Raw genomic sequence first — 14,699 nt, 5'->3', positions numbered from 1 at the left:
GACGCTCTGAACAAGGAGCTGTTGATGACCAAACAGAAGCTGGTGGATTCAGAGGATGAGAAGAGACGACTAGAGGAGGAGTCTGCACAGGTCTGTCTGGCTAGCTGTCTGTCTGACTGTCTGACTGACTGACTGTCTGTCTGTCTGTCTGTCTGTCTGGCTGGCTGGCTGGCTAGCTGTCTGTCTGTCTGTCTGTCTGTCTGTCTGTCTGTCTGGCTAGCTATCTGTCTGACTGTCTGTCTGTCTGGCTAGCTGTCTGTCTGTCTGACTGTCTGTCTGTCTGTCTCTGTCTGTCTGGCTGGCTAGCTGTCTGTCTGTCTGTCTGTCTGTCTGTCTGTCTAGCTGGCTAGCTGTCTGCCTGTCTGTCTGTCTGACTGACTGACTGACTGACTGACTGTCTGTCTGTCTGTCTGTCTAGCTGGCTGGCTAGCTGTCTGTCTGTCTGTCTGTCTGTCTGGCTAGCTGTCTGTCTGTCTGTCTGTCTGTCTGTCTGTCTGTCTGGCTGGCTAGCTAGCTGTCTGACTGTCCGGCTGTCTATTTAAAATAAAATAAAAGATTCCGTTAGTATTGGAAAAGACAATGGAGGTCCCCTTCTGAGAGTTGCTGAATGTTTTTTCCATCTTCAGATTGCTCGTCTGTTGATGCACCTTGATTGGAAAGCAGTGTTGTTTCTCTCTTTCTGTCTTTAAGACAGAGGGGGATGTTGTGCTCCCATATGCACTGTGGCCACTGCCTGTGTTCCAGGACATGACTTTGGCCCAACACAGGAGCTGCCAATACCTGCTCTCTCTAAGTTATTTCTCATGACATCCACTTACGGGAGAAACAGTCTCAAGGGGCATCTGTTGCTGTCCTCTTGATGACTACATCACACTCCTCCTTGAGTGTGTCTCTACTGTAGGCAGTTTATACAGGCCCAAGGACAGTTGACTCTGACTGAGATGAGGTTATCATGTAGGTCAAAGTAGGCAGTTTATACAGGCCCAAGGACAGTTGACTCTGACTGAGATGAGGTTATCATGTAGGTCAAAGTAGGCAGTTTATACAGGCCCAAGGACAGTTGACTCTGACTGAGATGAGGTTATCATGTAGGTCAAAGTAGGCAGTTTATACAGGCCCAAGGACAGTTGACTCTGACTGAGATGAGGTTATCATGTAGGTCAAAGTAGGCAGTTTATACAGGCCCAAGGACAGTTGACTCTGACTGAGATGAGGTTATCATGTAGGTCAAAGTAGGCAGTTTATACAGGCCCAAGGACAGTTGACTCTGACTGAGATGAGGTTATCATGTAGGTCAAAGTAGGCAGTTTATACAGGCCCAAGGACAGTTGACTCTGACTGAGATGAGGTTATCATGTAGGTCAAAGCAGGCAGCCTGTAGCTCAGTTGGTAGAGCATGGCGCTTGCAACGCCAGGGTTGTGGGTTCGTTTCCCACGGGGGGCCAGTATGAAAATGTATGCACTCACTAACTGTAAGTCGCTCTGGATAAGAGCGTCTGCTAAATGACTACATTTACATTTACATTTTAGTCATTTAGCAGACGCTCTTATCCAGAGCGACTTACAGTTAGTGAGTGCATACATTTTCATACTGGCCCCCCGTGGGAATCGAACCCACAACCCTGGCGTTGCAAACGCCATGCTCTACCAACTGAGCTACATCCCTGCCAGCTACATTCCCTCCCCTACCCTGGACCAATTGTGCGCCGCCCCATGGGTCTCCCGGTCGTGGCCGGCTACCACAGAGCCTGGATTCGAACCAGGATCTCTAGTGGCACAGCTAGCACTGCAATGCAGTGCCTTAGACCACTGCGCCACTCGGGAGACCCTGTGTAAAATGTAAAATGTAAAAATTCATTAATTCAGTGTATAATATCAATGTGTGTGTCTGCGTGCATGTGTCCACAGCTGAAAGAGATGTGCAGACGGGAGCTGGACAAATCAGAGTCTGAGATAAAGAATAATGGTTCCATCATAGGAGAGTACAAACAGGTAAGAGGTTGACAGGAGATATAACATTTTATTTTTATTTTATATGTATAAAGTTGTTTTTATTTTTATTCCACATAGTGACAACATCATATTTATTACTTACCTAGGGACTACGGATGTAAATTTGCCGTTTGGTAATTTATCTACAGTAAGTGTTGATCAAAATGGATAAATATAATACTACTAATAATAGTAATAATAATCATAATAATAGTAATTATAGTAATAATAGTAATAATAATAGTAATAATAATATTTGTAATAATGGCAATTATAATAATAGTAATAATGGTAATAGTAGTAATAATAGTAATAATAGTAATAATAGTAATATAATAATAGTAATAATAACAATAGTAATAATAGTAATAATAGTAATAGTAATAGTAATAATAATAATAGTAATAATAATACTAATAATAGTAATAGTAATAATAACAATAGTCATAATAATAGTAGTAATAACAGTAATAATAGTAATAGTAATAGTAATAATAGTAATAATAATAGTAGCAATAATAGTAGTAATAATAGTAATAATAACAATAGTAATAATAGTAATAGTAATAATAGTTATGTTATATTAATAAGCAGTAAAAGTCATCCTATCCATGTGTTTTATCCTCTACACAAACTCTAAGTGACATCACCAAAGCAACATTACACAACACTGAAGTGCATAAAAGGCACTGAGGGCCAGCAGAAATAGTGTCGCTAATTTTAAAACAGCCGTCGCCATCTTTTACTGGAATCTAAAAATATGAATAGGGGAAATTGAAAATGACAGAAAATGATCAAATTGATGGTAGCAGCTCCGCTGGCTGCTATGTGCCAGTTGAAAGCTCCACTTCAGATCCGAAAGCAGAAAAACGGTGAGGAGATGCGTTGTTTAAAAATAGTTCCTTTCTGGTCGCTGGTGCGGTGCTGAGGCTGTTTTAACAGGCCTACTGACAGTGTGATGTGTGGTAGAGAGTGGTAATGGATTCCTGTGAATTGATCTGGGACCAGCGGTGGGCTGGTGATCACATCAGGAACAGAAGGCTGAGAGAGACAGGGAACAAGTAGGGACTGGTAGAGCAGGAAGACAGAGATGGACAGAGGAGTAGAGAGAAGGTTGGGGACACACCCACATCAGGAACAGCAGGCTGAGAGATAGGGACAGAGGAGTAGAGAGAAGGTTGGGGACACACCCACATCAGGAACAGCAGGCTGAGAGATAGGGACAGAGGAGTAGAGAGAAGGTTGGGGACACACCCACATCAGGAACAGCAGGCTGAGAGATAGGGACAGAGGAGTAGAGAGAAGGTTGGGGACACACCCACATCAGGAACAGCAGGCTGAGAGATAGGGACAGTGAACCCCCAGTCAGGCTGTGGCTCCATCCTCACAGGGACGTGTGGTTTCTCTGAGTCACTCATAGTCTAGTGGTTATTTTGAAGGAGGGGGATTAGCTGTGGGATGATAAGGCTTTGTTATGAGCAGGTTATACATTATTTGGATGATCTCTGTCTGTGGGATGAGCCGTTATGTCATCTTTTCACACTTTAGAACCTCTCATTTTAGAGACACTCCACCCACCCCTACCCCCTCCGACCTTTGCCTCCACCCACCCCTACCCCCTCCGACCTTTGCCTCCACCCACCCCTACCCCCATCCGACCTTTGCCTCCCCCACACAGTCCAATACGTCCCCACAAGGTTGTCTGTCTGTCTGTGTGGAGTTGACCTCAGTGCTCTGTTTGAACTTTGACCTCTGTGTTGACCCCTGCAGATCTGCTCTCAGCTCAGTGAGCGTCTGGAGAAACAGCAGACCGCCAACAAGGGAGAGGTGGAGAAGATCCGGGTGAGTCCCCATCATGGCATGACCTGACACACGGTCACATGACCTGACACACGGTCACATGACCTGCCACACAATCACATGACAGACCACATGACCTGACACACAATCACATGACAGATAATCACATGACAAACCACTGTCTTAAATCACGTGACATCACACAAACGCATGACAGACAAGACACACAATCAATCACATGACACGCAATCGTGTAACATGACAGACTACTGTATTCAAATGTAGATGCTCTCTTTGTGTGGGTGTGTGAGCGTATGTAGTTCTGATTGTCATTCATGTGCTGTACGCTTAGCGAGTTAACATTAGCTTTATTTTATCTTTATGTATACAGGTTAGTCTCATGTAGAACGTAAAGTGTGTAGTATCAACAAACATGATTATAGCCTTAGTGTAATTATATGCACACCTTAGTAGTCTTATATGAGGATTAGGAGAAATAATCCATTTCGATTCCCTTTTGATGACACAGAAAGAAAAGCCCAGTTCTTTGTCCGTGAACAGTGATAGTGGTTGTTAAGTACAACCAGGGCTGTAGTGTTTCTCATTTCCAGGCTAGATGAGGTGATAGGGGGTAGAGGTGGGGAGGATGAGAGGGCTCTTGAAGCAGCTGAGGACTGTCTCTCCAGTAGAGGAGAGACCCTCAGAGAGACACTCAGTCTGCCACTTACGACTTCTTATCATCACCCTGCTACCCACCTCACAACCACACTACGCATTACTGCAGCAGCAGCCTGTACTTACTCAATCGCACACCACCCGCTGGCGGGGTGCGCTGACTCTCCCTTAAGAGACTTTCGCTTGAAAAACGAGAAGAAAGCGGCAATAGTACTGTCTGTCGATTTTGAGACGCCGTAGCCAGTATACACTTCCTCAAAATAGTCAGAATTAATCTAAGATAACTCAAGATATCTGACATTAATTTTGATGTTTTTGCCGAAGAGATCTTAGTCGCGCAATTTTACATCTAACAAAGATGTTTGGTGCAGTATTTTTCAATGAAAAAATGTAAACGAGTCGTCTCTCATTGAATGACAACAAATACTTTATTTAAGACTCCCTACTATTGACCAATCACCGACGAAGGGCTTGCCTCCAGAAAAAATGTTGCATGCTCGAAAAAACCCTAACCAAAGTCCAAAACAAACATAAAACATCACAAAATGTCGTCATAATATATACACAGACCCTATCAAACTGTTTCGTCTGGGAAGCATGCGGACGCCTTTAGATGCTCTGAGTGTAACGAGTGTCAGTGTAATGCGGTGGATCGAAGTCAGGCGCAGGACACAGAACTCGAGGAAACGTACTTTACTGAACTTGAGTAAAGAAAACAACACAGCAATACCTTCACGCAGGAAGGAACTAACCCGCTCACCAAACGACATACGAAACGAAAAACAACCACGCACAAGACACATTGGGAGCACCTGGGTTAAATAGGGTAGGCGTGATTACACAAATGGGAAACAGGTGTGTGACATAGACAACAGGTGCAACATAGACACATATAACATAGATCAGCAGTAACTAGTATTCCGGTGACGACGAACGCCGCAGCCTGCCCGAGCAAGGAGGAGGGGCAGCCTCGGCAGAATCCGTGACAGTACCCCCACCCCCCGACGGGGACGGCCAGGAGGACGCGGCACGGGGCGAGTCGGATGACTACAGTGGAAATCCCTCAACATGGAGGGATCGAGGATGTCCCTCCTAGGGACACAGCACCGCTCCTCCGGACCGTTCCCCTCCCACTCCACGAGATACTGCAGGCCTCCCACCCGACTCCTCGAATCTAAGATGGAACGGACCGAGTACACCGGTGCCCCCTCGATGTCCAGTGGGGGCGGAGAGACCTCCCGTATCTCAGACTCCTGGAGTGGACCAGCTACCACCGGCCTGAGGAGAGACACATGGAACGAGGGGTTAATACGATACTCAGGAGGAAGCTGTAACCTATAACATACCTTGTTCAATCGCCTCAGGACTTTGAAAGGCCCCACAAACCGCCGACCCAGCTTCCGGCAGGGCAGGCGAAGGGGCAGGTTTCGGGTCGAGAGCCAGACCCGGTCCCCCGGTGCATACATCGGAGCCTCACTGCAGTGGCAGTCGGCGCTCGCCTTCTGCCGCCCGATGGCCCGCTGCAGGCGCACATGGGCAGCGTTCCAGGTCTCCTGCGAGCGACGAAACCATTCATCCACCGCAGGTGCCTCGATCTGGCTCTGATGCCAAGGTGCCAGAATCTGCTGATAACCTAATACACACTGGAAAGGAGTAAGGTTAGTGGAGGAGTGGCGGAGTGAGTTTTGGGCCATCTCTGCCCAGGGGAGGAACGCCGACCACTCCCCCCGCCAGTCCTGGCAGTACGACCTCAGAAACCTACCCACCTCCTGGTTGACTCTCTCCACCTGCCCGTTACTTTCGGGGTGAAACCCTGAGGTAAGGCTGACGAGACTCCCAGACGTTCCATGAACGCCCTCCAAACCCTTGAGGTGAACTGGGAACCCCGATCAGACACTATATCCTCAGGTATCCCATAGTGCCGGAAGACGTGTGTAAATAGGGCCTCGGCAGTCTGTAGGGCCGTAGGGAGACCGGGCAGAGGAATGAGGCAGCAGGACTTAGAAAACCGATCCACAACGACCAGGATCGTGGTATTCCCTTGTGAGGGAGGAAGATCCGTCACGAAATCCACCTATAGGTGGGACCACGGTCGTTGTGGAACGGGTAGGGGTTGCAATTTCCCTCTGGGCAGGTGTCTAGGAGCCTTACACTGGGCGCACACCGAGCAGGAAGAAACATAAACCCTCACGTCCTTAGCTAAGGTGGGCCACCAGTACTTCCCACTAAGACAATGCACTGTCCGACCGATACCAGGATGACCAGAGGAGGGTGACGTGTGAGCCCAATAGATCAACCGATCGCAGACCTCCAGCGGAACGTACACACGACCCTCTGGACACTGGGGAGGAGTGGGTTCGTTATGCAACGCCCGCTCGATGTCCGCGTCCACTTCCCACACCACTGGTGCCACCAGACACGACGCCGGAAGTATGGGAGTGGGCTCCACGGAACTCTCCTCCGTGTCATACAGTCGGGACAGAGCATCTGCCTTAGCATTCTGGGAGCCTGGCCTGTACGAAAGGGTGAAACAAAAACGGGTGAGAAACATTGACCACCTTGCCTGGCGAGGGTTTAATCTCTTCGCCGCCCGGATGTACTCCAGATTGCGGTGGTCAGTCAAAATGAGAAAAGGGTGGTTAGCCCCCTCAAGCCAATGTCTCCACGTTTTCAGGGCTTGGACCACGGCCAACAGCTCTCGGTCCCCCACATCATAGTTGCGCTCCACTGGACTGAGCTTCTTAGAAAATAACGCACAGGGGCGGAGCTTGGGTGGTGTGCCCGAGCGCTGGGAAAGTACAGCACCTATCCCAGCCTCCGACGCGTCCACCTCAACCGTGAAGGCCAAGGAGGGATCCGGATGAGCCAGCACTGGAGCCGAGGTAAACAGGCTCTTCAGACGATTGAAAGCCCTGTCCGCCAAAACTGACCACCGCAAACGCACCGGTCCCCCATTCAGCAATGAGATAATGGGAGCCGCTACCTGACCAAAGCCCCGGATAAACCTCCGGTAGTAATTGGCAAATCCCAAAAATTGCTGCACCTCCTTCACCGTGGTTGGAGTCGGCCAATTATGCATGGCCGAAATGCGTTCACTCTCCATTTTCACCCCAGACGTGGACATGTGGTACCCTAGGAAGGAGATGGACTCCAGAAAGAACAAGCATTTCTCTGCCTTGGCATACAGGTCATGCTTCAACAGTTGTCCAAGTACCTTACGCACCAGGGACACATGTCGGCCCGTGTAGCGGAGTATATGAGGATGTCATCAATATACACCACTACACCCTTTCCGTGCAGATCCCTGAAAATCTCATCGACGAAGGCCTGGAAGACTGATGGAGCATTCATCAACCCGTATGGCATGACGAGGTACTCATAGTGTCCTGAGGTAGTGCTGAATACCGTCTTCCACTCATCTCCCTCCCGAATACGCACCAGATTGTACGCGCTCCTGAGATCCAATTTCGTGAAGAAGTGCGCCCCGTGCAGTGATTCCGTCATACTAGCCATCAGAGGTAAGGGATAGCTGTACTTGACAGTGATCTGATTAAGCCCACTGTAATCAATGCACGGGCGTAACCCACCATCCTTCTTCTTCACGAAAAAGAAACTCGAGGAAACAGGTGAAGTGGAAGGCAGAATGTATCCCTGTCTCAGCGATTCAGAGACATATGTTTCCATAGCCACCTTCTCCGCCTGTGACAGAGGATACACGTGACTCCGGGGAAGTGCAGCGCCTACCTGGGGATTTATCGCACAATTCCCTGGACAATGGGGTGGTAATTTAGTCGCCCTCTTCTTACTGAAGGTGAGAGCCAAATCGGCATACTCAGAAGGAATGTGCACTGTGGAGACCTGGTTTGAACTCTCCACCGTAGTAGCCCCTAAGGAAACCCCTACACACCTCCCCGAGCACTGACTGGACCATCCCTTGAGAGCCCTCTGTTGCCAGGAAATAGTGGGATCGTGAGTGGTTAACCAGGGAAGTCCCAACACCACAGGATACGCAGGAGAATCAGTCAGATAGAGACTAATCCTCTCCTCATGACCCCCCTACGTCCTCATAGAGAGTGGTGCGGTAACCTCCCTGATTAGACCTGACCCTAGCGGGCGACTATCTAAAGCGTGGACAGGAAAAGGCACATCAACACGAACAGTAGGAATCCCTAACCTAAGAGAATATTGACGATCAATAAAATTCCCAGCTGCGCCTGAATCTACTAGCGCCTTATGCTGGGAATGAGGAGGAAACTCAGGAAACACAACCTCTATGAACAACTGACCAACAGGGAGCTCTGGGTGAGTCAGGTGCCTACTCACCTGAGATGGTCGACCAGTGCTCTGCTTACTGCCTCGATTCCCTGGGGACCCTCCCCAGCACCGAACCGCAGTGTGTCCTCTGCGACCACAGTTGGTGCAGGGGACGGCCCCTCTCCTGGTCTCCCTAAGTGCAGCACCTCCGAGCTCCATGGGGGTAGAGTCGGAGGTTCTGGGGGATGGAATGAATGAGCCCTGATCAGAACGTCCGCGGGTCTCCAACAGGTTATCCAGCCTGATGGACATCTCCACCAGTTGGTCCAGATTGAGATTGGTATCCCTGCAGGCCAGTTCCCGCCGAACGTCCTCCCATAGGCTGCACCGGTAGTGGTCGATCAGGGCCCTCTCATTCCATCCAGCGCTGGCTGCCAATGTCCTGAACTCCAGCGCAAAATCCTGGGCGCTCCTCCTCTCCTGTCGTAGGTGGTACAGACGCTCGCCCGCCGCTCTCCCCTCTGGTGGATGATCGAATACCGCCCGGAAGCGGCGGGTGAACTCCTCGTAGCGGACCGATGCAGCGTCAATTCCTCCCCACTCGGCGTTGGTCCACTCGAGCGCCTTCCCCGACAGACAGGAGATGAGGGCGGACACGCTCTCGTATCCCGAGGGCGCCAGGTGGATGGTTGCCAGGTAGAGCTCTACCTGGAGCAGGAAACCCTGACTCCCGGCTGGTGTACCGTCATATGCCCTCGGGAGCGAGAGCCGAATCCCACTGGGCCCAGGGGTGGACTGTGGTATGGGTGGTAGAGTGGTTGGAGGAGGTGTGGGAAGGCCACCTCTCTCCCAACGGTCCATCGTGTTCATCACCCTCTCCATGGCGGTGCCGAGCGCCTGGATGACACTCTCCTGTCGTTGAAAACGTTCCTCCATAGCTTCGGACTGACGAGCTGTACCTGCTGACTCCATAGTTGGTGCGTGGTTCTGTAACGAGTGTCAGTGTAATGCGGTGGATCAGGCGCAGGACACAGAACTCGAGGAAACGTACTTTACTGAACTTGAGTAAAGAAAACAACACAGCAATACCTTCACGCAGGAAGGAACTAACCCGCTCACCAAACGACACACGAAACGAAAAACAACCACGCACAAGACACATTGGGAGCACCTGGGTTAAATAGGGTAGGCGTGATTACACAAATGGGAAACAGGTGTGTGACATAGACAACAGGTGCAACATAGACACATATAACATAGATCGGCAGTAACTAGTATTCCGGTGACGACGAACGCCACAGCCTGCCCGAGCAAGGAGGAGGGGCAGCCTCGGCAGAATCCGTGACACTGAGGTGTAGTGGTATAACCTGTACCTGTTTTACGTGGTGTATTGTAGTGGAATAACCTGTACCTGATTTATATAGTGTAGTGGTATAACCTGTACCTGATTTATATAGTGTAGTGGTATAACCTGTACCTGATTTATATAGTGTAGTGGTATAACCTGTACCTGATTTATATAGTGTAGTGGTATAACCTGTACCGGATTTATATAGTGTAGTGGTATAACCTGTACCTGATTTATATAGTGTAGTGGTATAACCTGTACCTGATTTATATAGTGTAGTGGTATAACCTGTATCTGATTTATATAGTGTAGTGGTATAACCTGTACCTGATTTATATAGTGTAGTGGTATAACCTGTACCTGATTTATATAGTGTAGTGGTATAACCTGTACCTGATTTATATAGTGTAGTGGTATAACCTGTACCGGATTTATATAGTGTAGTGGTATAACCTGTACCTGATTTATGTGGTGTAGTGTAGTGGTATAACCTGTATCTGATTTATGTGGTGTAGTGTAGTGGTATAACCTGTACCTGATTTATGTGGTGTAGTGTAGTGGTATAGTCTGTGTCCTGGTCTAACCCGTGTCCGGTACAAGGTAGAAGGCTGTAAGAAGGACAGTATACTCCTTAACAAGGAGGGTCATCTCTAATGGGATAAGGTTAGGGTTAGAGATGTAATGTGTTAACCTGGCCTATGATGTCTCTCTTTCCCCCAGCTGAAGGTGGAGGGCTGTGAGAAGTGCTCTATCCTGTTCAACAAGGAGGGTCGTCTAAAGGTAGTGAAGAAGATGAAGGAGGGCAGTGAGGAAGAGACGGACGAGGAGAAGGAGAGTCTGAAGAACCAGCTCAGAGAGATGGAGCTGGAACTGGCCCAGACCAAACTACAACTGGTGGAGGCAGAGTGCAAGATACAGGTACTGACCTCTAACCCTGACCCTAACCCAGACCAATGATACAGGTACTGACCTCTAACCCTGACCCTAACCCAGACCAATGATACAGGTACTGACCTCTAACCCTGACCCTAACCCAGACCAATGATACAGGTATTGACCTCTAACCCTGACCCTAACCCAGACCAAAGACACAGGTATTGACCTCTAACCCTGACCCTAACCCAGACCAAAGAACCTGCCTGGCTATAGCAACAACTCACCTGGCTATAGCAACTGAGGTCTACTGATATCACTTAATTTAAATTCAGCTACTATATCCTAACAGTTAATGAATTAATTCCTAAAGGGAATTTGAGTCAATACAAGTTTTAATGAATTCTAGTCTCAGTCTCCAGTTCCATTACCCCAGGCTAGCCCTACAGCTCCTTGCCTAACCTCCTTCCTGTATATTCTCTTCCCCGCAGGACTTGGAGCACACCCTGGGTCTGGCCCTGAACGAGGTCCAGGCAGCCAAGAAGACCTGGTTCAACAGAACCTTAACCTCCATCAAGACCGTGACGGGAGCACAGGGGAAGGAGACTACCTAACCTGAGACCCCCCTCCTCTCCTCCTCGACCACAGACTGTCTCCTTCTCCCCCCTGCTGCTCCCAAACCTCCATGTCCCGCTCCCGGCCTCCCCCCTCCTCCCCCCTCCTCCCCCCTGGTCAGGGGTACTACCCACTAACTTGACCGGAGCAAACCAAACCTCGCCACGACATGACAGGGGTTTTAAATAAGGACTGAGCTCAAAGGTACCACTGCCCCAAACGAAACGATGTACTTCATTAAAAAAGAAACAGAAAAGAAAAGAGAGGCTTCAACGATAGTCTTTATACTACTGATATTTAACAGGGAAGGAAGGAGTTCTAGAGAGCTACCTGAACTGTCCTCTCTCCAGACATGGGAAAAACAACACTCTATTTTACTGGCCTTCCCTCGGCAGACTACAACTCCAGCTGTAATCTGGAGACGACCAGAGCTAACTAACAGCCTCCTCCTTTTCAAACTGAGCTTTTCTCATTTCCGTTCTACGATACCTTTCTTTTTCTAGATATGTATGATTTATGAACATGCATGTGTATAGACATGTATAAGTGAAGACAACACACCAGAGTGTATGTATGGGTGTGTTTATTAATGTGCGTGTGTGAGCATTAAGGGGAGTGTCAGTGTGCATGTACAGGTATCTGCCCAGATAATGGAAATGGGGAAATGAGGGATACAAAGTGTATTGAAAGCAGGTGCTTCCACACAGGTGTGATTCCTGAGTTAATTAAGCAATTAACATCCCACCAATGCTTAGGGTCATGTATAAAAATGCTGGATAGGCCATTATTTTGGCTACCATGGCTATACCCCCATAGGATGACAATGTCACCATCCACAGGACACGAGTGGTCACTGAATGGTTTGATGAGCATGAAAACGATGTAAACAATATGCCATGGCCGTCTCAGTCACCAGATCTCAACCCAATTGAACACTTATGGGAGATCCTAGAGCCGCGCCTGAGATGGCGTTTTCCACCACCATCTACAAAACACCAAATTATGGAATTTCTGGTGGAAGAATGGTGTCGCATCCCTCCAATAGAGTTCCAGACACTTGTAGAATCTATGCCAAGGTACGTTGAAGCTGTTTTTGCACGTGGTGCCCCAGCGCCCTATTAAGACCCTTTATGTTGGTGTTTCCTTTATTTTGGCAGTTACCTGTATGACTGATGATGTTTCTGAGCGTGGTCTTCCTGTGAAGTTGAGCAGGATAGGAGCTGGGTGCTGTATAGAGGCTGAGGGTGGAGTTATATGAGGAAGAGGATCTTACTGACAAAGCCTTGATGTGAAGGTTGAGGGGAACATGGGAAACATTATGTACATGCTAACAGTAGATATATTAGCAGCAGCCTGGGGTCTGTCCGGTCGCTCAGTGTAGTAGCATACAGAGGCTACTAGTAGGTGGTCCTGGCGTTGTCCTCACAGTGCGCTTGCTGGGTCGTCCGGGCCTGGCTGGGCTCAAAGCATGGGAGCTCAGTGGCTGGAGTTGCAGAGACAGATATGGGTGTGGCCCTCCCTTGCCTCAGACTCCACCCACAGACGTAGAACACAACCTCCCCCCTTTGGGACTCCTCCCTCCATGGCTGCGTCCGAAATGGCATCCTATTGGTCTCCAGTCAAAAGTAGTGTACTATATAGGGAATAGGGTTCCATTTTGGCGGCAACCACATGACTCCTCCTATCTGAGACCAGCTGCTCCTCTGGCTTCTGTACTAGATGACCCCTCATGACCTCTGACCTCATCAGTCAAGTTCATGGTTTATGCCATCTTATCTTAGTTCCACGACACGGCGCTCCCACCCAGACCTAGTCATGGACCCCACTCTCCCAACATAGACATAGACAGACAGGTCACAGCCAGCCAGCCACCTACACTCCTGAGAAGGAGAGAAATAGCACACGGGTATTATCTGGTCGTCAATCACAGGCTGTGTGCACTCTTATGTGGCAGAGTGAACCAGACAAAGACTGAACTGTCAGGGGTCATCAAAGGTCAGGGGTTGTCGGAGGTCAAGCTGGCGTTCTCTCTGAAAGAGTCTGGTGCACATTGTTGAATGATTCCTTATTAAGAGAGGCATGTTTGTTGTTCTACTTAATATATTTCGGTCTGAACGTTCCGTTATACGTCTGTGTCCATATTGGGGAAGGTCTTACTCTCTACTGACAGTCTGTGTGTGTGGTCGGGGTGGGGACTTTGCACCTTAATGTTCATATTTATAATGTATGGGATCTTTCTAAGCTTGCTTAAAGGAAAAATTCACTCAAAACCTATCTTTTGGTCTTTTTTTCATTAGTCCACTGTTGATACAGTCTCAAAATGTTTTGCATGTCAGCATTCAAGAAGCCAAGTGTCACTTGCCACATCATCAATTTGATGCGTTTTGCAGTGGATTTTTCCTTTAAGTCTGTGTTGATGTCAGTGGAAGGAAGGCCTGTGTAATGTACTGAGAACAAAGAGGTCGTTCTGTAAGGCACTGGGTTGTACATAAGAAGCATTAGAATGATGATAATGATTACGTTTTTATTTTTTATTTTGTATTTCTACTCCTGTAACTGAACTAAATAATACGGTTGCCTAAAATAATGATGTACTGTGTTACAGATTAATGATGATCATGACGTATGTTTTTTTTGCTCAAAAGCTTTCCGTTGTCTTAAATGTCAGACAAACTGCTGTCTCATCCATTACATGCCAAAATGTACATTCATTCATCCAACATTACTGAACGTGTGGAACATTGTGTAGGTTACATTATTGTCTATACTTAATGCATTTTAATATAAAGCTGTGAACTCAGACCACTTTGTTGTTAGTTTCATTCTTATTCTCATCCTAATGTATGGATGGATCATACACTTTAGAGGTCAGAGGTCAGACTACCTATCCTCTCGTCCCTGCTTGTTTCCTGGTCCATAAAGAGTTCTTATTATTCACTGAATTATAGGATCTCTTATGGCCTGCTCCATGATCAATAGAAGGAATATCAGATTCCTGTTGCTATAATAATACTAATATTAATAATAATAATAACAATAATAGTAATAATAGTAATAGTTATAGTAATAATAATGATAATAGTAATAATAATAATAGTAATAATAATAGTAATAGTAGTAATACATAATAGTAATAATAGTA

The 14,699-nt window shown here is 47.7% G+C and overlaps 1 protein-coding gene across 1 annotated transcript; it reads left to right on the top strand.

Moving 5' to 3' along the window:
* Positions 1 to 3: 3 nt before the first annotated feature.
* On the top strand, positions 4 to 14,359 carry LOC311115084 (rab GTPase-activating protein 1-like; the record flags this gene model as incomplete). The annotated part of the gene is made up of 5 exons (XM_084190294.1): positions 4 to 90; positions 1,909 to 1,992; positions 3,763 to 3,834; positions 10,790 to 10,987; positions 11,434 to 14,359. Coding segments are annotated over 5 exons (564 nt in total), but the record flags the coding sequence as incomplete, so codon positions are not given.
* Between the last annotated feature and the right edge of the window lie 340 nt (positions 14,360 to 14,699).

This window comes from Coregonus lavaretus (genome assembly GCF_964263955.1).
Source record: "Coregonus lavaretus genome assembly, contig: HAP1_SCAFFOLD_3532, whole genome shotgun sequence".
Lineage (NCBI taxonomy): Eukaryota > Metazoa > Chordata > Actinopteri > Salmoniformes > Salmonidae > Coregonus > Coregonus lavaretus.
This window is presented reverse-complemented; position numbering and strand designations above follow the sequence as displayed.